At 35.5% G+C, this 22,761-nt stretch overlaps 2 protein-coding genes across 2 annotated transcripts; both read right to left on the bottom strand.

Moving 5' to 3' along the window:
- Nucleotides 1-861: 861 nt before the first annotated feature.
- LOC148584022 (GDSL esterase/lipase At5g22810-like) lies at nucleotides 862-3,091 on the bottom strand. The gene is made up of 5 exons (XM_088519274.1): nucleotides 2,854-3,091; nucleotides 2,455-2,585; nucleotides 2,067-2,300; nucleotides 1,608-1,863; nucleotides 862-1,055 (listed from the first exon to the last, which is right to left on the bottom strand). The coding sequence occupies exons 1-5, from the start codon at nucleotides 3,089-3,091 to the stop codon at nucleotides 862-864; spliced, it is 1,053 nt and encodes a 350-aa protein (XP_088375400.1).
- A 7,074-nt stretch (nucleotides 3,092-10,165) lies between these two features.
- Nucleotides 10,166-12,968, bottom strand: LOC148584021 (DNA mismatch repair protein MSH1, mitochondrial-like). Its single transcript, XM_088518712.1, has 6 exons — nucleotides 12,949-12,968; nucleotides 12,533-12,677; nucleotides 11,595-11,692; nucleotides 10,724-10,799; nucleotides 10,419-10,538; nucleotides 10,166-10,237 (listed from the first exon to the last, which is right to left on the bottom strand). Exons 1-6 carry the CDS (start codon nucleotides 12,966-12,968, stop codon nucleotides 10,166-10,168), a joined length of 531 nt encoding a protein of 176 aa, XP_088374838.1.
- Between the last annotated feature and the right edge of the window lie 9,793 nt (nucleotides 12,969-22,761).

Below are 22,761 nucleotides of genomic sequence, written 5' to 3'. Positions count from 1 at the left end.
CCACGTACCAGAAAACACTTGAAAGACCGGCGGCCTACAAGCCAAGGCCTATTAGGCCGGCGACCTATGATCAGAATCCGAAGGGCCCATAGAATTATGGCCCAAACGACCCAGCAAGGACCCGGATACACCATTTCTTGAATGCAACTCCCAACAGCCTCACCCTATACACTATACCCCCCTCCCCAAGGATAACGCTTAAGCCACTGGTTAGAACCTAATTGAGATTGTGTTAAGGAGTGTAAAAAGTATTTTTAATATATAAAAAGTTGTACTAAGTAAAAAGTTGGTCCGTTTGGTAAGAAGCTCAAAAAATATTTTTTAACTTTTTTACTCTAAAAAAAGACCAAAAAACACTTTTGAAAAAAAAAACCTTAAAATAAAGTTTTTTTTTTTTAATTTTTTAATTTTTTTTTTTTTTTTTATCAAAAAACTCAATTTAACTTTAAAAGCTCTATTTTTTTTTTTTTTTTTCAATACAGTGCCAAACATGTTCTATTAAAAAAATGAACACATGTCATTTTTATAGACTAGGTTAAAGGAAGTTCCTCCACCCAATTTGAAAGAAAATTTTGCCCCTCTTAATACAACCGTAAGCAAGTCTTTATTTTCTTTCTTGTCAGAAGATACATATATATGGAAGCAACTTTAACTAAAAATCGAAACACAGGAATGAATTTATCATTACTTTTCATTTAATCGGTAGAATTATATATAATGATACAAATCTCTATCTTCTTCCATCCGTATTATACAAACAAACCCACAAGAAATATAAATTAACCAAATAAACCCTCAAAAACAAGGATCTGTTGAAGAGAAAAGCACAATAATGTTGAGGTAGATGCATGTGTATGATAATTAGCTGATGAGCTGAACACCACTTGGGATCAAAGTTCGGACTATAAAGTTGTTTGCAGCCTCCGATGGATGGAAACCGTCCCAGAAGACGTAATCTGATGCATTAACACACGTGCCCAAAGAATATGAATTGCATAACATTGCCGTCGCTAGCACGCCTGATACACAGCAAGCCCTCTTTGCCTCAAAAAACCCTGTAACCACACATATTATTATGAAAAATTAACAAATCGATCTATATATGGAGGACCATTTTACAAAATAAATATCACCCAACTTCTACGAAAGCCTAAGGAAGCCGAGGAAAAGAACAGGCACTGACACTACCATATGCGACTACCTTGCTCATATACACACTCTTCATTTATTTTATAAAGGCTTTTACTGACTTGGGCGTCAGAGTATTCCCAATATTTCGACGGGCTGACCTTTTGACAACCCTTCCCCTGTTTTGTAGGAGGAGCTCCCTTCCTAAAAAGTGGGTTGAGGTCACTATGGGTGGTCCGCGTATGATCTACATTAATATACAATGGGTTTGGTCTCATAGTACTAGAGGCTTGATGAGCTATATATATGACGAGCCACTTTCTTTTAGGTGTCTAGCCTAGGAGTAATTAATGTTTATCTACCCTACGTACGATTACAACTCTTTTACAATTTACTAACATGCATGCGTCTACCAAAAATAAATAAATTAACATCTTTCGATTCATGCTTACGTGAACATAGAGAAGTAATCCACGTACCATTTGGAGTAGGATTTGTGGAAAGATTGAAAAGAGGTTGGTAGATATCAATGACAACCAATATGAGACTAGAAAGGCGATTTTGCAGCCTCTTAGATGTGGCATTGAGCTTCTTATTGAAAGAAACTGCATCATTGTTTAACCTTTCCACACACTCATTCGCACTCAACCCATATAATGTCATGGCTGCTGGCAGGCATCCCATTGGGGGTAGTGTCGTCACTCCAATTCTCCTCGCTCCCAATGCATATAGGCTCTATCACAAATGTTTCTTAGTTTATCAATTAATGCATACGAATTTTGTTTATTTTTTCTTAATTCGTACAAATAATATACATAAAGATAAAAGGTAATCTTGAATGTTTGTTAATGTTCTTATTTCGAAGAAAAAATAAAATAAAAAAGGAGAAAGATAAGTATAATCTAAGTTTTGAGAAGTGATGTGAGGAGAAGAGGGACCCGAATGAAATTTGTATAGGAATGCAAGAGAATGTCCGAGAAGCGATCAAACGAATAGGTGGATTGAAGAAGAGGATCAACATAATAGTTCTGAAGAAAGTCACTGCTCCCAGCACTAAGAAAGTAGATTGCACCAGATGTTATTCTTGAAGCATTTGATCTCCCTGCAATTTCCACCACCCTACGCCGATACTCCCTGTAGTACTCCAGCTGTTGACTTAATGAGATTGCATGCTACAATATCACCAAAATGTACAACATATATCATATCATACCATACCATATCATATGTCATATATATATATATATATATATATATATATATATATATATATATATATATATATATAAGAAAAAGCTAGAATTTTAGTCTTGTTAATGTATTTACATATAGGTCGGCTGTAGCATCAAAATAACCAGATGCAGCTGAAGCAAAGTTTGCACCCATCAAGAGGTTATTTCCGCTCGCTTCTATGCTAAGATAATCTTGTGGATAAGAAGTGAAGCCTAGGCTTTCAGCTGTAATTTAAAAAAACAAAAAAAATAAAAAATAAATAAACCCTTAAATGAGAAATCCATTAAAGAACCAGTAGAAAGCATTACTATTAACAGAGAATCTTTAACGCGAAAGGGTTGATTCGAGTGGTAAGTCACTTGGCCCTCTGCTTCATGAAACATTACGTCTAAGGTTCAACCCGTGTAGAAGGGGCGTTTTGCCTGGATACCCAAGTTATAAAAAATAAATATAAAAAATAAAAAAGAATTGGGGAGTTTGAGAATGATGAACCAGTGAAGTCAGCGGCAAGCTTTCCATTGCAGAACCTCCCGGTTGGTTGTTTAGTGACAAAGTCTCTTCCATAAGGAGGGAAGTTAGCTTTTATAAGGGTGACGAGGTTGTTATTGTTACCGACATCAAAAAAAGAGTCCCCAAATATGAACAATGCAGGAACACGCTGGCCATCAGCCACAAATAGCCGAAGAAACAGAAGAAGAAAGGAAGCCAAGAAAGATCTTGAAAGTCTCATTATATTATATATATATATATATAATATGATATCAACACTTTGTTTCTTTCTTTATTTTCTAGGAGATATAGATAGAGGAGGCTTTGAAGATGAATATATAGTTATAGCTTGGAGGTGGAGGCTTGGAAGTGCAATAGGTAACTGGTTGGAGAGCAAACACAGATGGTCGGTTGGGGTCGGTTGGGAATTAAGTTACTGTTTCAAGAAACATGACCAATTTTCTATAAAAATCTTTCATGTGTCCACATTAATAAATGATTGCAATCCTTTTTTAGAAAGTTCCGGAAAGAAATGTCAATATATATATACATACATGGTTGAGTTGTAAAAAAATAAGTTTTGTTTGAATTGATAGGTGGCGTACCATGTTAACTGCTATTCTCTCTAAAAGAAACCTTAATTAACCTATGTATTCTTTTTCTTTTTCTTTTTAACTCGAGAAAAGCTTCTCTTCTTCTTTTTTCATGTTCAACTTTCTTTGGGCTAGGGCCACTTTGCTATTTATCTCTCACCACATCACTTTTTTATCTTGCAATTATATCATGATGCAGATTAACCTTTAGATGAGTAATGTTATATTTTAGACTGTTATGTAATTATCATACAATCTTGTGAAAAATTAAAAAAAATCAAAGGATAATTTTCATTGCCACGTCATTCCAGTGATATGGTAATCATATAACTGTTTATTAAATAATGTTACTCTAACTTTTATCAAGCTTTGATATAAAATTGACACATCAATTTGGAAATATGTGGAAAATAAAGAACTTTAATGAAGAACAAAGAGAGAATAAAACCCACAAAATTTAACTCAAACAAAACAACAGGAAATACAAGGAAAATAAAGAGAAAAAAGAAAAGAAAGGAAAAACCAAAACAACAATCGAAAAAACAACAAAAAAAGCCATACAAAAAGTAGTGTTGGTGGGGGAGAAGGTGGAGGAGTGGCAAGAGAAGCCCGCTGACTGAGGCGTGGGGAACACGTATCGACGTCTGAGGTCCACGCCAAGTGCATGGAGCTCACGCTTCAGTGCATGAATGGCTGGAGGCGGAGCGTAAGGTGGTAGTGGGGAGCTGGGAGGCCGGCGAGGATGGTGCATTGGCGCATGAAGACCTCGGTCGACTATAGGAAAGTCTATCAGGTTTTATAGAAAACTCATCTACGAACCATGACAGATTTGGGTTGTAGGGTGGAGGACAGCAAGCGACGAGTGGCAGGGAGCTGGATGGTGAAGGAGGCAAGTGGCCTTGGGCAGCAGAAGGTGGTGAAGAAACACTATGTTAGAGGGTGGAAATGAAACAAGAAAGCCACGAGCACACTAATCGGAGATAAAAAAAAAGGAGGGGGGGGGGGGGGGGTGGGGGTAAGGGAGGAGGGAAAGAGGAAGAACTTTCCCTCCTCCCCAAACAACCACACAACAGGTGGTAAAAAGCCTCAAAAAGGAGGCAAGTTTTCTCTACCTAGAGAGAAGGAAAAGCTTCTCCCACCAGAGAGAAGTTGTAAATTTATCTTTTTATTTATAAGTGATTGCACTTAGCATAAGTAGTGTCGAGTTTGGTAATGCAAGCTTGTAACGAAGTGGGACATTAGTCTACATAATAATTTCACCATTTGATATATATGTTACTTTCTTGGATAAATTCATCATTGGGCGTTTGTATTTTTTTTTTTTTTTTTTGGTTATTTTTAAGTTCAAATGTAAAATAGATATGGATTTCATCTAAAACATTAGGCCTTAAGGAAACACTAAAACAAGCCCAAAACACTAAAAAAAGGTCCAAAGTATTTTCAAAATCGTTTAAAATATGTCATAATATAGACCAAATAGCCAAATATTACCTCATTTGCGGATAACGGATAATAACTACATTTAATAACCGAAATAATTAGTATTGTGTGGATGCAGGTAATAATCACATGACGCCGATGTGAATACTTAAAAGTGATAATCACTTTATTTATATACAGATGTACATATTGTCAATAATCACATCCGCATCGGCATGTGCGAGACAGATGTGGACAAACATATATGGTATCCCAGCCAATCTTTAATTTACGTAGGAGCTGCTTACAATCATTGATAAGAAAATGGACAAAACATGTCACCCTCACTAACATAAGATTTAATTAATTTGAAAGTGAGTGTTACAACCCAAGTTACCATGATAAAAATAAGGGGAAACTTCATCCGTTCGTAATCTCCCCCCAAAGTTCAAAATACCCCTGTATTTTTTTTTTTAAGGTTTTTTATTCACTTTTTCTTTTCTTTTTCTTTTTCTTTTTTTTTTAAAAAAATCATTGTAACTTAAGGGTAATTTTGTAATATCATGAAATTTACAAGGGTATAATTATCATTTCAACATTTGACAAACCTTAACCGAAGGGGTGAGATTGCAAATGTTTTAAAGTTCAATACACTCAATTAAGAGTTTTTGAATTTTGAAAAGAGATTGCAAAAACCGTAAAAGTTTAAGAGAATTAAGTAAATTTCACATAAAAATAAGGGTTAAATACAAATTCAGTACCTGTGGTTTGCACCAAAATCAAATAGTCACCTGAGTTTTCAAAAATATCACAAATGGTACATGTGGTAAGTAAATAAACCCACTTGATACCTCCGTTAAGATTCCGTTAAATTTTTTAACAGAATGCTATGTCAACCTTACATGTGGGCACCACGTGGCGTGGTACCTAGGATGCCACCCCCTAGGACCAACCTTGAAAAAACATTTGATGGGGGTAGTTCATGAGGTCATCATCTGTATCGAAGGCATAAATCTGGTGGTTTTGGCTACTAAGACAACGGATAAACTCCAAGTTTACTTCTCTTTGGGAACAATTGAAGAAGACGCAGTCCGAAAGGCTGTAATAAGGGGAATCTACTTTGAATTGGAAAGGCGAGGAAGATAAATTGAGTCTTTGGAGCTGCCTTGGAAAGCAATGATCTGGATCGTATAATTGAATTACTTGAGATTTGTAGTCAATCTGTTTGACAAAAAGCTTGACTGAAATTAGCAGCTTGACCTCCGTATCATTTGTATATATCGGTACGATGGAGATTAAACCCAAGATACCCACAGTGCTCTGGCTGGCTGTCAACTCGGAAGGAAAATCGAATGGTTGGGCCATGGCTTCCACACCATATTTTTTTTGTTTTTTTGTTTAATGGTTTGGCCCTAGGGGGTGGCCGAACCACCCCCTTAGGCCATGGGATGGTTTGGTCACCCCCAGACGGCCACCTTGGGGGTTGGCTGAACCACCCCCTAGGCCATTCGGCCACCCCAACTCTCCTTTCTTTTTTTTTTTCTTTTTTTTTTAAAAAAATAATAATTAAAAAAATAACATGGCACCCAAAAACTCAAGTACAACGCTATGTGGCGCCCACGTGTAAGAGTGACATGGCGTTTCGTTAAAAAACCTAACGAAATCTTAATAAAGGTACCAAGTGAATTTATTTACTTACCACAGGTACCATTTGTGATATTTTTGAAAACATAGGCTACTTGATTTTGGTGCAAACCAAAGGTATTGAATTTATATTTAACCCTAAAAATAATTAAACCTTCATTGATCTAGTCATAAAGCCAAACTAGTTATCCATCTTCCAAGATCCACGACAGCCAGGGGCGGAACCACCTTAGGCCTTAGGGCATAAGGTGGTCCCCCAAAACAAATAAATTTTTAAAAAAATATATATGTATTTTTTTAAAAATAAATCTTTAAAAATTGATTTTTGACCCTCCAAATAATGTTTCAAAGGTACTTCTAAAACAATTAGTGAAATCTTTTGTATTTTAATTTCTTGCTATTTTTGATTAATTTGCACACGGTGGACCACCCACATGCATCCTGCAAAGTTCTTTCTAACATCTAAGACGAGTTGGGAATGTTGAACCCAAATTAAAGTTCACATAAAACAATTTAGACTTTTTTATTTTCTTTCTGAATTTTTGGTTGTTTTTTTTTTTTTTTTCCCGATAATCGGTTGGTTCAAAAATTTTTTTTTTTCTTCAAAAAAAATTCATTTTGACTTTAAAAGTTCTACTTTTCAATGCAATGCAATATCAAACATGTAAGCAAGCTAGTCTTTATTTTCTTTATTTTCCATTTTCTTTTTTGTCGGAACATATATTACAACAACAAGACATGCACAAGAAATATAAATTAACCAAACAACCCTAAAAAAAAATCTATCTGTTGAAGACAAAAGGCAGAATAATGTTGGGGTAGATGCGTGTGTTTGATAAATATAATGGATTGCATAATATTGCCATCTCTAGCAACCCTTCCACCACTACAAGAAATTCGGTCTTTAGGGGCGACATTATTTGGACGCTAAAAATCCTAAAGTGGACGCTGTTGACAACAACGTCGACTTTTGGACGCTAATGGGTTGGACGCTAATCGTCCGACCCTAATGATCAACTTTGTGATTATCAGCGTCCACTTATAAGTGGACGCTAATGATTACTTTTAGCGTCGACAATGTGGACGCTAAAAGTCGTGAATTTTTGTAACTAAAGTTGAAGTCAACGAAAGGCAAAGTCAACGCTAGTGCTCTACTATCAGCGTCCACTCAAAGTGGACGCTAATGGTGGACTATTAGCGTCCACATGGAGTGGACGCTAATGGTCATTAAAAAAAAAAAACGTACTCATAAAAAAAAATAATAATAAATTAAAAAAAAAACAACCATCATCGTCCAAAGTAGAGTGAACGCAGATGGTTAACTATTAGCGTCCACTTTGTCGACGCTAATGGTTATAAAAAAAAAAAAAAAAACAACCATCAGCGTCCAAAGTAGAGTGGACGCTGATGGTTAACTATTGGCGTCCACCTTAATGGACGCTAATGATTAAAAAAATAACCATCAGCGTCCAAACTAAAGTGGGCGTTGATGGTTGTACTATTAGCTTCCACTATTAAAAAAAAAAAAAAACAACCATCAGCGTCCAAAGTAGAGTGGACGCTGATGGTTAACTATTGGCGTCCACCTTAAAGGACACTAATGATTAAAAAAATAATCATCAGCGTCCAAACTAAAGTGGACACTGATGATTGTACTATTAGCGTCCACTATTAAAAAAAAAAAAACAACCATCAGCATCCAAAGTAGAGTGGACACTGATGGTTAACTATTGGCGTCCACCTTAATGGACGCTAATGATTAAAAAAATAATCATCAGCGTCCAAACTAAAGTGGACGCTAATGGGTCTAACATTCTAAAAAAAATAAAACATTATTAGGGTCAATTCAACCCTAATAATGTTTTATTATTATTATTATTATTTTTTTTAAAAAAAAAAAGCAATTTTAAAAGATGAGGTCATATTCAAAAGATATATCAATGATCCTAATGAAAAGAAACAATAAAAAAGTCATGACAAAAGAATACCAAAAGGGCAACAAAAAGTTTCTAGCAATACATATTGCTTATCAAATTGAAAAATCTAAAGTGAATTGATTACAAGTACAAAAATTCAGTCTGCCGATAAGAGAAATATGAACATTACAATTCACAATGTCCAAAAGAACATGCTCAAAACACCAAAAGGAAGATTTTCTAATTTGTAAAGGATAAATATGAAGATGCACACAATAACGCCATTACCAAGTTGTTTTTCCACTGATCAAGGATAACTCTTTCAAATCAACCATGTCAAAGTTGTAAGAGTACATATAAAAGTGAAGAAATGCAAGAGAAATAAGCAAAAGAACAAATATAGTTAGCAATACAATAAGGCAATAGTCCATATGGTGAATCCATGGCCACATAATATTTACATAGGATAATTAGTTTGTCAATTGAAATGTTACTCAATTTTTATATCATGGTGAACAACTTTGGGTTACAGTGCCTCGTGAAAGTAAGCTAGCCTACATGATTAGTCCATTTATAAACATGCTTTATTCAAGTGGCAAAATCTGAACTAACTTCTGGCAAAAATTTTAGGCAAAATTAGTTCTAATTTAACAGTATCTAAATTTCTTTACCTACTTTTTCTTGAGAAACTTGATGAAAAAAAAAAAAAAAAAAGAGCCTAACTATTATTCTTTCAAATATGGAGATTCTCGTCTCTCATCTTTATAGTGAAGGAAACCAAGTGGCTTATTACTTGCAAGGTTATGACATCTCTTGAAGGAAATAAAATTAGAGAAAATAATTTTTGTAAAAGATTTAGTTAGGATTGTCCTAATGATTTTTATGGGTCGTACTATGCCAAGGTGGTGTTTTACTTAGCTTCTATGTGATTTTTTTGATAAGTACATAGCTTCTATGTGATTACTGTATTGAGGTTTCATGAAAAGCACTAGAGAAACAGAGGACGCACATTCATATTTTTTCCCATAGCCTTCCTCCCTCATAATGCACGGCACATTCATATTTTTTCCCGTAGCCTTCCTCCCTCATATATATATATATATATATATATATATATATATATATATATTGTAACCTTGAATACAAAGAGCAAAATACCCACATAACATATTAACCTAATAAGCTCTTCCAACACTCCTCCTCAAGTTGGAGCAGATATATCATATAAGCCAAGCTTGGAACAAATAAACTCTAGTTTCTTTCGATACAAGGATTTCGTAAATATATCAGCTAATTGATCTGCAGAATTCACGAATGGTGTAGATATACCTCAGCTATTACCACAAAATATAAATAGGTGTTACCCAACCTACTACTGATGTCTCTAGGAGGTTGTACCAAAGGTTTGAATTGATTCCGGCCTTCATTAGTTTTTACATTTTTTTTAGTGCAGCCACAGCTAAACCAAAGCAGAACCTACTACAACCAATAAATGAGAAAGTAATTGTGTTATTGAACAAACAAAAAATAATTAATTATTTCCAACTCAACAACCCTGAATTTGGCAAAACAAAAAACCCAAAAAGGAGCCCCTTGAGCATTTCCATATTTGCCAAGAATGACAAAGCACCAACCAACTAATCAACCAAAACAAAATAAATAAACAAATAAAACAATAGAAATAAATCACCAACTCCGCTGACTAAGACGCAACCTCAGCCAGTTTACTGTTAAACCCCTATTCTAAATGCTGCACAGGTTAACTACCTTCCTTTCTATGGCAGCAATCTTATCCATACCACATTGTGGACTTCCCTGAACTAAACCAAAGAACTCCGTTCAACACTTGATTAAATTATTAAAACACAATGCAAATGGTGTACTAGATAGTTAATTCAACATCCATTTACATATAAGAAGACTAACATTTCCATATTCCTTAATGCAACAAGAAAAACCCAAGTATAACATCAATGGAAAAGAAAATATATGATACCATTACAGGGCAACCAGCTCTTGGAACGCTATCTGAACGCAGACCTCCAAAAGGATTCAAGCCTGCATATTCAACAAGAACACAAGCATCTATTCCAATGGATTCATAAAATTCCCCAACCTGAAAACACAATCAACCAGAGATGAAATGTAGAAATGAAAAACCAAATACTCATTGACACAAAACTGTATACTATAGACCCCAAAATAGAAAAAATAAATAAATAAATAAAATAACTGCTAAGATCCCATAGGAAAAACTTGAAAAGTAAGGGATGGAGTGCAGAAAAAAGGGAAATAGCATACTCTGCAGAGCAAAACTTCACGTGGAAACCTTGACTTAAACTGCAACATCTCCCAGTTGAGTGTTCCTTCTTTTAGACTAATTTGAGCACAATGCTATGTTAGTTTTATGCAGAAGGAACCCTTCTCTAAGATGCTTTTGAGAGAACTCATAGTATTTGCAATCATGCGAATACCATTAAAGACAGATTAATAAGGCTCAGAAATGTAAAAAATGCTCTGGAAACAGACATTCTTCTACTAAAGGAAAGTAAAGTAAGAAATTATTATATTGGAGCTTACCAAAGGTAACAGACATTCTTCTACTAAGTCAGAAACAGAACATAACAAAACCAGTTTCCCAGAAGCACATAGTGCCCAGGACACTACTATAACCACAAATTCCTGAAAATTTAAGGCAAGATAGTCAATCAATTCACTTGGCTTAGGAATATAGCACGGAATTAATAATCAAAACCGCTGATTGATCTCAAGTCAGACCCCACGAAACACCACAAGTTTTAATCAGAAACCTTAAACCTGTCACTTTTTCAAGATTCAATTTCACAACCAGAAGCATTTTGATAGCTTATCACAAACCCACTATTCAGCTCTAATGCAGCTGCTGACCATTCCAATAATCAAAATTGTATAAGAGCAATGTTCCCAATTAAGCTAATTCAATTTTGCCCCTTGTCTAAAGATGTAAAATAAGAATGATTTCACCGAATATTTACTAAAATTCTAGATGGCAACAAATCATCACACCAATTAACAAAAGCAGGAAAAAGAAAGGACCCATTTTGGCCTCTCTCTTTTTTCTTTTTGGTTTCACTAAATCATAAGCATGCGTGCAAAATATCAATAAGCTGATTGCAACATCATAAGAGCTCACCTCCCATTTCTCAAGTTAACATCCAAGCCTAGCAAATTGGTATATGTAAGCCTTTTAACCAGCTGAACAGTTGAAGGCTTTCTGCACCTCTCCAACCTCTCTACAACAAAGAAACCATGACCATTCAAGATCTTACTTAAAAGTATTCAATAAATTTAGGGGAAACTTCACTTACCCCCTATACTTTTGCGCTTTTTGCAGACACCTCCTATTGTTCAAAAGCTCTTACTTTGGTATATCAAACTTTCGTTTCCTTTCACTATGCCCCTTCCATTAGGATTTTTCGTGAAACCCTAACGGAAGGGTGTGAAATTCCAATCTTGCCCTTATTTTTTATTAAAAAATAATTCTCTTTTTTTTAAATCCTGACCCATGGGTTTACCGGTGGATCTAACCCACCCGTATTGTGACCCACGGGTCATATTATTATTATTATTATATAAAAGAAAAAAAAAATAGTGACATTATTATTATTATTATTATTATTATTATTATATATATATATATATATATATAAAAAAAAAAAAAAAATAGTGACCGGGGGTCACTTGTGACCCACCGGAGGGTCATAAGTGACCTCCGGAGGGTCACAAGTGACCACCGGTGACCCCCGGTGGGTCACTTTTTTATATTATTTTTTAATATAATAATTATAATTTTTTATTTATAAATAAGGGTAAATTTGGAATTTTAAAAAAAATTTAGGAGTATAAAGGTCTTTTACTAAATCAAATGTTTGATTTAACTGCAAAAGCTAACGGTAAGGGGGTATTTGAAAGGAAACAAAAATTTGATACACCAAAGTGAGAGCTTTTGAACAATTGGGGGGTGTCTGCAAAAAGCGCAAAAGAATAGGAGAGATAAGTGAAGTTTATTCCACACATATTAAAGAAGCAAGACTATCAAGCAACTTAACAAAAATGCATGAAGTAGCACACCTCCTTCCACCATAGTAAGTGAGAAAGATCCTTATCATTGAGGGCACCATTTAATGCTTTAGATTTCTTGGTGGTTTTTGAGCTTCCCTTCAAAACTTTCTGGCCTTTAAAACAACAAATCCCATCCAACTGTCTGCTGCTGTAGCTTTTTTTTCAAAAAAAAAAAAAAGTCTCATGATTTAGATGTAAATCAAAACAGACAAAAGAAGGAAGAATTGAACATTAAGTACGATCAACAGCCACACCACTTAAAGGTTTTCTTTACCAGAATAGTCTTCAACAATATTGTTGGCTATGGCAATGACAGTCTCATTGTCCATTTTCTAACCGCCAAAACACCAGATCAAGCATTATAATCAATTCATTACACATAATTGATGATTCCCAATGCACTTACTAATTTCAAAAGCAGAAACCTCACAGATATACAGCTCATATTGTTATAAAAATGCCAAGCACAGCAATGCATTTGAGTGGCTTTATTACCCCACCCCTTGGAGGGGGCCTTTTTTGCTTATGGGTCAAGCATACATGGATTATCTCACTTGTCACACAGAAATCCTTATGATACGTTTGGTACACGAAATGAATATTCCATTAGGAAAAAAAATAGCATTTATTAAGAATGGAAGAATGTGAAATAAATAGCCTTGGTGTTAAAGTATACATATACTCTAACACTTGGAATAGACATTCCCTCATGGGCCATGAAAATGGCTATTCTATTCCACATTCTTTCATTTCCAATAAAGCTATTCTTTTTCCTTTTTTTTTTAATGAACTAATCATTCCGCATACCAGACATAATCTTAGTATTACATATAACAGATACTTTAACGTGTAATTTGACGGGGAAACAACATGCTTAAGAAAAATTCAAAAGGGAGTAGAAATTTTGAAACAAAATGCCATTTTAAAGCGCACTTCGCACACATCAAATACACAAAGACCAAAAACCCATTTCTCACACTCATCTACTACATCAATCAAACTTCACAGATTCTACTCCATTGTAACACTTTTTACCCACATGAGAATAAAGATATCCTCCCCCCAATATTCAATACAAATTATTCCTCATGAGAAACAAAGGAAAGAATTTTCACACAAAGTTAGACAAACCATGGCATAAAAAAGCACAAGATTAATAGTTACACAACCAAAAGACACGCAACAGACTATAGCACGCATTAAAATATATATATATATATATATATATATATATATATAGAGAGAGAGAGAGAGAGAGAGAGCGAAGAGTCGGTGAAGGCCTGAACTGAATGAGCTGTGTCTAGGAGCAGCAGAACGAAGCAAGAGAGCGAGGGAACGCCACTGGGGAAGCGAAACGACGACGTTTCTAGTTGCAAGCCAGTACATAGTGCAGAGTGGAGTGCTTCTCAGCAAAGCCTTGTATGAAAGCTTTCGTCGGTCAAAGTTTGGGAGAGCAGCGGTAGAGAAATCGAGAGTGAGAGTGATGAGGGAGGTGAGTGAGAGGGGTGTTAGGGATTTTGGTGTTTTGAAGGTTTGGGAAAAAAAAAAGACGTGCTTTATGAAATTTTTGGTCCGAAAATTTCAGATACTGCGCCACTAGATGGCGCTTTATTTTTCGCACTCAATAGGGCTAATGAGCCTCAAAGGGTAATTTTTTTTTTTTAAAAAAAAAATTATACTTATAATTTTTTAATTTGTATTTATTTTATTTATTTATTTTTTTCTTTATTTTCTCTTGTAATATGTTTTTATTATTATAATATTAACTAATAATTTCCGTTTAATAAATTTTTATGATTAAGATCAGTAAGTTGATATTTATTTTATAATTAATTATAAGATCAATACAAAATCTAAAGATAATATAAGATCAATATAACTAATGCACTAAGATAATATAAAAAGTTTCTAGTTCAATTGAATGTTCGATTGAACCTTTCAATTGTATTCCGTTTGATCGATCAATCAAACTAATTCATTAGGATCAATTGGATTTTCGATCAAATGTTTGATCTTATCACGATCAATCAAATTAATTCACTAGGATCGATTGGATGTTTGATCCTAATGAATTAGTTCGATTGGATGTTTGATCGATCGGATTTTCGATCGAACATTTGATTTGATCCTATCACGATCAATTGAACTAATTTGTCAATTGATCGCACATTCGATCAAACTTTCAATGTGTCAAGTTCAGTTGATTATTTGATCCTAGCACGATATATCAGACTAATGCACTATGATCGATCGGACGATTGGTCGAACCTACAATCGTATAAAGTTCGCTTGATCATTTGATTGTATCACTATTGATTAGACTAATCCACTTCGATCAATCGAATTAATTCACTAGGACCGATTGGATATTTGATCGAACCTTCAATTTCAATTATGTCTAGTTTGATCGATAATTGATCCTATCACGATCAATCGAACTAATTCACTAGGATCGATCGAATGTTCCATCGAACCTTTAATTTGTTTGAAGTTTGATCGATCATTTGATCTTATCACGATCGATCGAATATCCGATAATTTATATAAAATAAATAATGACATATTATCGGAGGTAAATTTTTGGGAAATAACATTTTAACGCCAAATCCTAATGGAAGGAGATATTGCATCAAATTATATGTTCGATGAGTCAAATATTAAATATGTTTTTATTATTCAAATATTAACTACAAATTAAAAGTTTATAAATTTTTAGTATAAAAGATCATTAATGTGATATTTATCTTATAATTAATTATTAGCTTAAATTTTTAAGATATATAGTAATTTAACATTTTAACGCCAAACTCGAATGGAGGGGGATATTGCATCAAATTCGATGTTCGAATGGTGAAATTTTCTTGAACTTGTCACTATTGATCTAACTAACATATAAAGATAATACAAAATCCAAAGAGTTTAATAGATCATTTGATCGCATTACGATCGATCGGACTAATGTACTAGTATCGATCAGAATTGATCTTATTAGATGTTCGATTGAACTTTCAATCATGTCAAATTCTATTAATTGTATCATGATCAATATAACTAATACACTAATATAATATAAAATGCTTAGAGTTGAATTGAATGTTCGATCGAAATAATTTTTTATTTTTTATTAGAGTTGAATTGAATGCTTAGAGTTTAATTTTTCATTTTTTAAAATGAAAAATTAATTTTAATTTTATAAAAGTTTTAATTTCAAATTAAGAGAAAATTTATAATTTTATAAAAGTTTTGAGGGTATAAAGGACATTTTATCATTTTTAGATGTTCAATTGAACCTATAATCTTCTAGTTTTATTTGTTTTTAATTTTTTTATTTTTGTACAAGCTCTTTAGCGTCCAGTCAAAGTGGACGCTAATGCTCAATTATCAGCGTCCACTTTGAAAGTGGACGCTTATAATATATCATCAGCGTCCACTTTGAGTGGACGCTATTGAGCTTTTATTTTAATTTTTTTTTTTTTTTGTTCAAGCTCTTTAACGTCCACTCTAATGCTCAATTATCAACGTCCACTTTCAAAGTGGACGCGAATAATATATCATCAGCGTCCACTTTGAGTGGACGCTATTGAGCTTTTATGTTAATTTGTTTTTTTATTTTTATTTTTTATTTTTGTACAAGAGATTTAGCGTCCACCTTTTGTGGACGCTGATACTAAACTATCAGCGTCGATAATTGTGGATGCTAATACTAATTTTTGTCGCCCCTAACAGTTTTCCCACCTCTATTATAATTCCCGCTAGTTGTTATCTTTTGGGTCGACTATTAGCGTCCACTTCAATGTGGACGCTAATACTCACCTATTAGGGGTGACTTTCAAAAGTCAACGCTAATAGGTAAGCATTAGCGTCAATTTCAGAGTCGCCCTTGATGACTAGATTTCTTGTAGTGATACTTTGGTCTAATTAATCCCCATAAGTTCAGAAAGCTTTATAAATGAGAGGAACAAACTTCTTAAGGCTCTTAGTATCTTTGGGTGAAAAATGATTTTTGAAAAATATTTTATGTATTTTAGGGTGTTAGGTGTGACCAAAAATAATAGTCATCAAAAATATTAAAAGACTCTTTAATTTCCGTAAAATGATTTTCATTTTTTTTTAAATCGTAAATTATTTTTTGAGTTTGAGCATTATATTCTTATTTCGACAAACCTAACCGAAATGTCGCAAGGACCCTGATGGGACGTCGTCGGGACTCCTCGGAACTTGGGTGGGACCTGCCGAGACCCAACTAGGTCACAGTCGAGACCCAATTGGTACCTCGCTGGGACACCGTCAGGACCCCGCCGGGAACTTGTTGGGATTTAGCCGAGTCGCCACTCGCACTTTGCCGAGACCTAGTTGGGACATTCTCGGAACCCGATCGAGACCCCCAGTGGGAACACGATTGGGATTCTCTAGCATCCGGCCAAGCCACAATTAGAATTTAGTCGGGACTTGGTCGGGACACCATCGGGGTCGGATTGAAACCTCGTCAAACCCGATCGGGACTCGCAGGACTCGACAAGGTCAATGTCGAGACTCGGTTGGGACATTATTGTAATTTAAATTTTAATATGATTGAATGAAAAAAATATATATATATTAAAAAAAAATCTGATTTTCCGTCCAAGCCAAACACCGAGAAATATTTTCAAAAAAGAATAAATAATTTACAAACAGAATATGTTTTTCTCAAATTCGATTGTGTTCCTTAAACATGTACGAAATGCATGTGTTTTCTTTCTTTCTTTTTCTTTCTCAAAAAGCATGTGCATGTTTTTTTAAATATGATTAATAGAGTCATTGTAATTGTGTGTGTGTGTGTGTGTGTATATATATATTGTTGTTTGGAATGTAGTAAATTGAAGCTATTAAAAAGCCTTCAAAGAAGAGAATTTCACATTGAAAAAATAGAAAGTCAAGTTAACATTTATAAGGCCCAACACACATTAAGCATTTGCTTTAAAGCAATGCTTGGGTGCACAAAGTGCGTGCGTGGCAGTGAATTGTAGGGTTCCTTGATGGCGCACTTCTACTAAGATTGCAATGATCAGTTCATGACATTTCAGTTTTGGACGATCGTGATCATTCGATCTAGTGGTTTATCTTAACCATATAATGCTTCTAACGTAAATCCAACGGTCTAATTTACTGGACAATTAGCAAAGTCAATTGTGAGATCAAATTAAGTTTGATCTAACATATCGTTACTAAAAATTATGATCTAATAGTTATAATTAAGTAATGGGAAAAATACATTTTACCTCCCAAAATTTCAATCAATTTGCAATTAGGTTTCCAATGTTTACAAATTGGCAATGTACTCCAACAAAGTATCAGAAACTCGCAATGTGACCTATCAATCAATAATTTCCGTTTTTCCTTACGGAAATTATTGAAAAGACCTAATTGTCCCTATATTTTTGAAAAACAAAAACAAAAAAATAGAAGACTCGTTGGGGCAGGTTGGGAGTTAAATGGCCGCTGTCGTGAAATAATAGAAGACTCGTGGAAAGGGAATCTCAACCACACAGACGCGTGGCTCACTTTGACGAGAAAGATGGAAGCTTGTAAATGGTCCTTGTTGAGATGGCAACGGGAGGAAGTAAGCAAGCCGAACAGAATATTTGGGGAGCAATGCAGAAAACTGGCTGACCTTCAAGGTGGAGAAAATGATCCGGATGGTGGACAAACAATTGCAATCCAAAAGGAGTTGAAAATCCAGCTGGAGCAAGAGAATTTGAAGTGGAAACAGCGCGCAAAAATGGATTGGCTCAAATTTGGGGATTGCAACTCCAAATTTTTCCATGCTTGCGCGAACCACCGACGGAAGGTAAATAAAATCCATCAAATCCAGGACGAAAGAGGAGAATTATGGAAGACTTAGGAGGAACTTAAACGAGCCTTTGAAAATTATTTTGCAAAGTTATTTGCCACGGGGGGTACTGCACATTATGACGGATGTTTGGAGGCGGTAGAGGAGAGGGTGACGGAATCAATGAACGAGTCGCAAATGAAACCGTTTGGGGAGGACGAGATTAAGGAGGCTCTTTTCCAAATGGCCCCCTTAGAAGCTCCAGGTCCTGATGGCTTCAATGCTGGCTTTTATCAAAAGAATTGGGACATTGTGGGCCCTGAGGTTTGCAAATCTCTTCTTTTCTCTCTCAATAATGCTTTTTTGGATAGCTCAGTAAATGCCACGTATATAGCCCTTATTTCTAAGACATTAAACCCCACTTGTGTCTAGGAATTTAGACCGATTAGCTTGTGTAATGTCCTGTACAAGATTTTGACGAAGGTTTTGGCTAATCGGTTAAAAGGGATTTTACCTAGTCTTATTTCACAGTATCAGAGTGCTTTTATCCCTGGACGCCTGATCTCAGACAATATTTTGGCTGCGTATAAAACCCTTCATACCATGCCAACCCGAATGCGGGGTAAGAAGGGCTACATGGCAGTTAAAATAGATATGAGCAAGGCTTATGACAGGGTGGAATGGGGATTCTTGGAGGCGGTTATGGGAAGAATAGGTTTCACACCCCTGTGGATAAAACTTGTCATGATGTGCGTCTCTTCAGCAAACTATGCAATTCTGGTTAATGGGGTACCTTCGGGTAGGATTTTGCCAACCCGGGGAATCAGACAAGGCGACCCTCTATCTCCTTATTTATTTCTGATCTATGCTGAGTCTTTAAGTTCGTTACTGTTAAAGGCGGATAGAGAGGGTGGTCTAGAAGGGGTGCCTACTTCTAAAAGGGGGCCTCGTCTAAATCATTTATTTTTTGCTGACGACAGTTTACTATTTTGTAAAGCAAATTTGGGTCACTGGACTCGCATTTCTAGCCTTCTCCACAGCTACGAACGAGCCTCAGGACAAAAACTGAATCATTCCAAGACAGCCATTTTTTTCAGCCACAATACTCCTGGAGATATGAGACAGAAAATTCTTTAGGTGGCAGGAATTCCAAGCTCCCAGAAATATGATACCTATCTAGGTTTGCCAGCCTTGGTGGGCAAGTCCTGGACTAAAGAATTTAAGGGGATTATCGATAGGGTGTGGAAAAAATTGCAAGACTGGAAACTCAAACTTTTATCCCAGGCAGGGCGGGAAATTTTACTCAAGGCAGTAATACAAGCAATTCCAACCTACTGTATGAGCGTATTTAGGCTCCCTGATTCATTATGTTCCCAGCTTAACTCTCTTATGCAACAGTTTTGGTGGGGCGCGTCAAGCATACATTGGATGAGTTGGTATAAGATGGGTTTCCCTAAGTCTAAATTCGGGATGGGGTTTCGGGATTTTAGATGCTTTAACAAGGCTTTCCTTGCCAAACACTGTTCGCGGTTATGGCGAGAGCCGGATAGTCTAGTCGCTCGCATCTTGTCGGCAAAATATTATGCTCATAGTTCTATTCTTGAGACAAAAGTGGGGTACAAACCATCCTATGCCTGGACGAGCATTTTAGGTGCATGTGACCTGTTGAGAGAGGGCCTTTTTTGGCGGATTGGCAATGGAGAAAATACGAAGATTTGGGGAGATAGATGGTTCCCTCGTCCAACCACCTTCTCTATCCAATCCACCCCTCAGATTCTTGAGCCGGGAGCAAAGGTTGCAGAACTCATTGATAGAGATCTTCAAGGGTGGAACAAAGGGTTGCTTGAGAGGGTGTTTTTCCCGGGAGAGGTTGAGGCCATTCTGTCTATTCCCGTTAGATTACACTGCACTGATGCAATCATCTGGAGGGAAAGTCCTAATGGTCTATTCAGCGTAAAAAGTGCTTACCATGTGGCCATGCGGAAGGAAACACAGGAGCAGGCGAGCAGCTCCCATACCGCATTTTTCAAGAAGCTGTGGGGTATCTTATAGGGTCTAAAAATCCCCAACATGGAGAAGAACTTTCTTTGGAGAGCTTATCATGAGATCCTGCCAACCAAAGTGAATTTATGTCGAAGGAAGATTGTAGGAGATGCGCTGTGTCCAGTGTGTGGGCGAGAAGATGAGACCAACTTCCACATCTTGTGGGATTGCCCATCGGCGAGGGATGTCTGGAGTGCTAGCTTGAAAAAATTCCAAAAAAGCTCCCTAGGCGGTCCAACTTTTGCACAGGTGATGGAGGAATTATTCAAGAGCTGCGGAGAAGAAGAACTATGTTTGTTGCAGGGATAGCACGGAGAGTGTGGCATAGGAGAAATGAGCTTGTCCATGGAGGTCTTTTTCTTCATCCGGATGCACTGATTCAACAGGCCAATATTGTTGTCCTAGATTTCTCATAGGCAAATGCCAGACTCGCCAGTTCCCTTTCAGATTTCGAAGAACCTGATGGGGGTCATGGTGTTGGGTAACCTTCGGGTGGCGCATATCACGGCCTACATTCCATCTGGGAGAAATTTGATTGTTATGGAATAGGATGGTGTTTTAGAATGCTGATTAGATTTTGTCTTGAAGGAGTGTTTTGTATTCCTGATTCGTGATTATCAATAAAGTCTTCCTTTAGCAAAAAAAAAAAAAAGTTGTGTGTGTGTGTGTCTATATATATATATATATATATATATATTGCTGTTTGGAATGTAATAAATTGAAGCTATTAAAGAGCCTTCAAAGAAGTGAATTTCACATTGAAAAAATAGAAAGTCAAGTTAACATTTATAAGGCCCAACACACATTAAGCATTTGCTTTAAAGCAATGCTTGTGTGCACAAAGTGCGTGCGTGGTAGTGAGTTGTAGGGTTCCTTGATGGCGCACTTGGAACTTAGATTGCAATGATCAATTCATGACATTTCAGTTTTGGACGATCGTGATCATTCGATCTAGTGGTTTATCTTAACCATAGAATGCTTCTAACGTAAATCCAACGGTTTGATTTACTGGGCAATTAGCAAAGTCAATTGTGAGATCAAATTAAGTTTGATCTAACATATCGTTACTAAAAATTATGATCTAACAGTTATAATAAAGTAATGGGAAAAATACACTTTACCTCCCAAAATTTCAATCAATTTGCAATTTGGTCTCCAATATTTACAAATTGGCAATGTACTCCAACAAAGTATCAAAAACTCGCAGTGTGACCCATCAATCAATAATTTCCGTTTTCTCTTACGGAAATTATTGAAAAGACCTAATTGTCCCTATATTTTTGAATAACAAAAACAAAAAAAAGTTTAAAAATTGAAAATTAAAAAGCAAAAAAATCGGGGGAGACCGTACCCACCCCCTTAGGCCATTTGGGGGTGGCCGAGCCACCTCCTTTGGCCATTTGAGGGTGGCTCGGCGCTGCCCAAAAGGTTTGGGGGGGTTTCGGCCATCCCCATTTGGCCCATTTGGTCACCCCCAAAATTTATTTTTTAATCTAATATTTGTTTATTTAATTAGGGGCAATTTTGAAAAGTTTAGACAAAAAAAAATGCACATGCTCAAGATGTGAGCAATTTTCCGTCAAATTAGATGAAAATTGCTAACGAATGGGGGTCGGATTGGGAATTTGATGCTTTGATGGGATATATTGCCAATTTTTAAACATTATAGGTCAAATTAAAAATGGGGAAAGATTTTGAGGGTGTAAAGTTTGTTTTTTCTCTTAAATAGTCGTCGATAATATTTTTAATATAACGATCATAATTAAGTGTTTATTAAGAATTGACGGTCAAATTTAATGACTATATATATATATAATAGCCGATCACTCTTTAGAGGTAGTTTAGAATTGCGACAAGCGTCCTTTTAAAATTTTATTGCACCAATCAGTGCATAGCCACCGGTTTAAATATATACAATATATACAATATATAAATTCCTTAATAGATCAACTATTATTAATGTTCAAATCAAATAAGGAAACAAATAAATAAAAATCAAATTATACAATAAATACAAATCAAATTATATTGAGGAATTAACATTTACCAAATTATACAATAACGTTTTAACTTTTTCTTCTTCTTCTTCTTTTTTTTTTTCGCTCGATTCTCTCTTTCCACGTCTCTCTCTCCCTGTGGGATCGACCTCGCACTTGCATCCCAATATTGCAAACGATTCATACACTTATAAGTATTTAAAATTTTCACAATAGTTGCCATCACAGAGATAATACCAATCATAAGAAGAAGAAAAAAGTGAGACAATGGACAACTGATTGCCATGTTCATTGACCCAAAAAAACACAATTGGCTGAAAGATAAAACTTGAAGAAAATAAATAGAGAGAGGCATCAAGTTCTAAAAGTAAGCGTAAATGAGAATAGGA

The sequence above is a fragment of the Corylus avellana genome, chromosome 8 (assembly GCF_965113065.1).
Source record: "Corylus avellana chromosome 8, dhCorAvel1.hap1.2, whole genome shotgun sequence".
Taxonomy (NCBI): Eukaryota; Viridiplantae; Streptophyta; class Magnoliopsida; order Fagales; family Betulaceae; genus Corylus; species Corylus avellana.
Note: the sequence above shows the minus strand (reverse complement) of the source record. Positions and strands in the feature narration are given on the sequence as shown.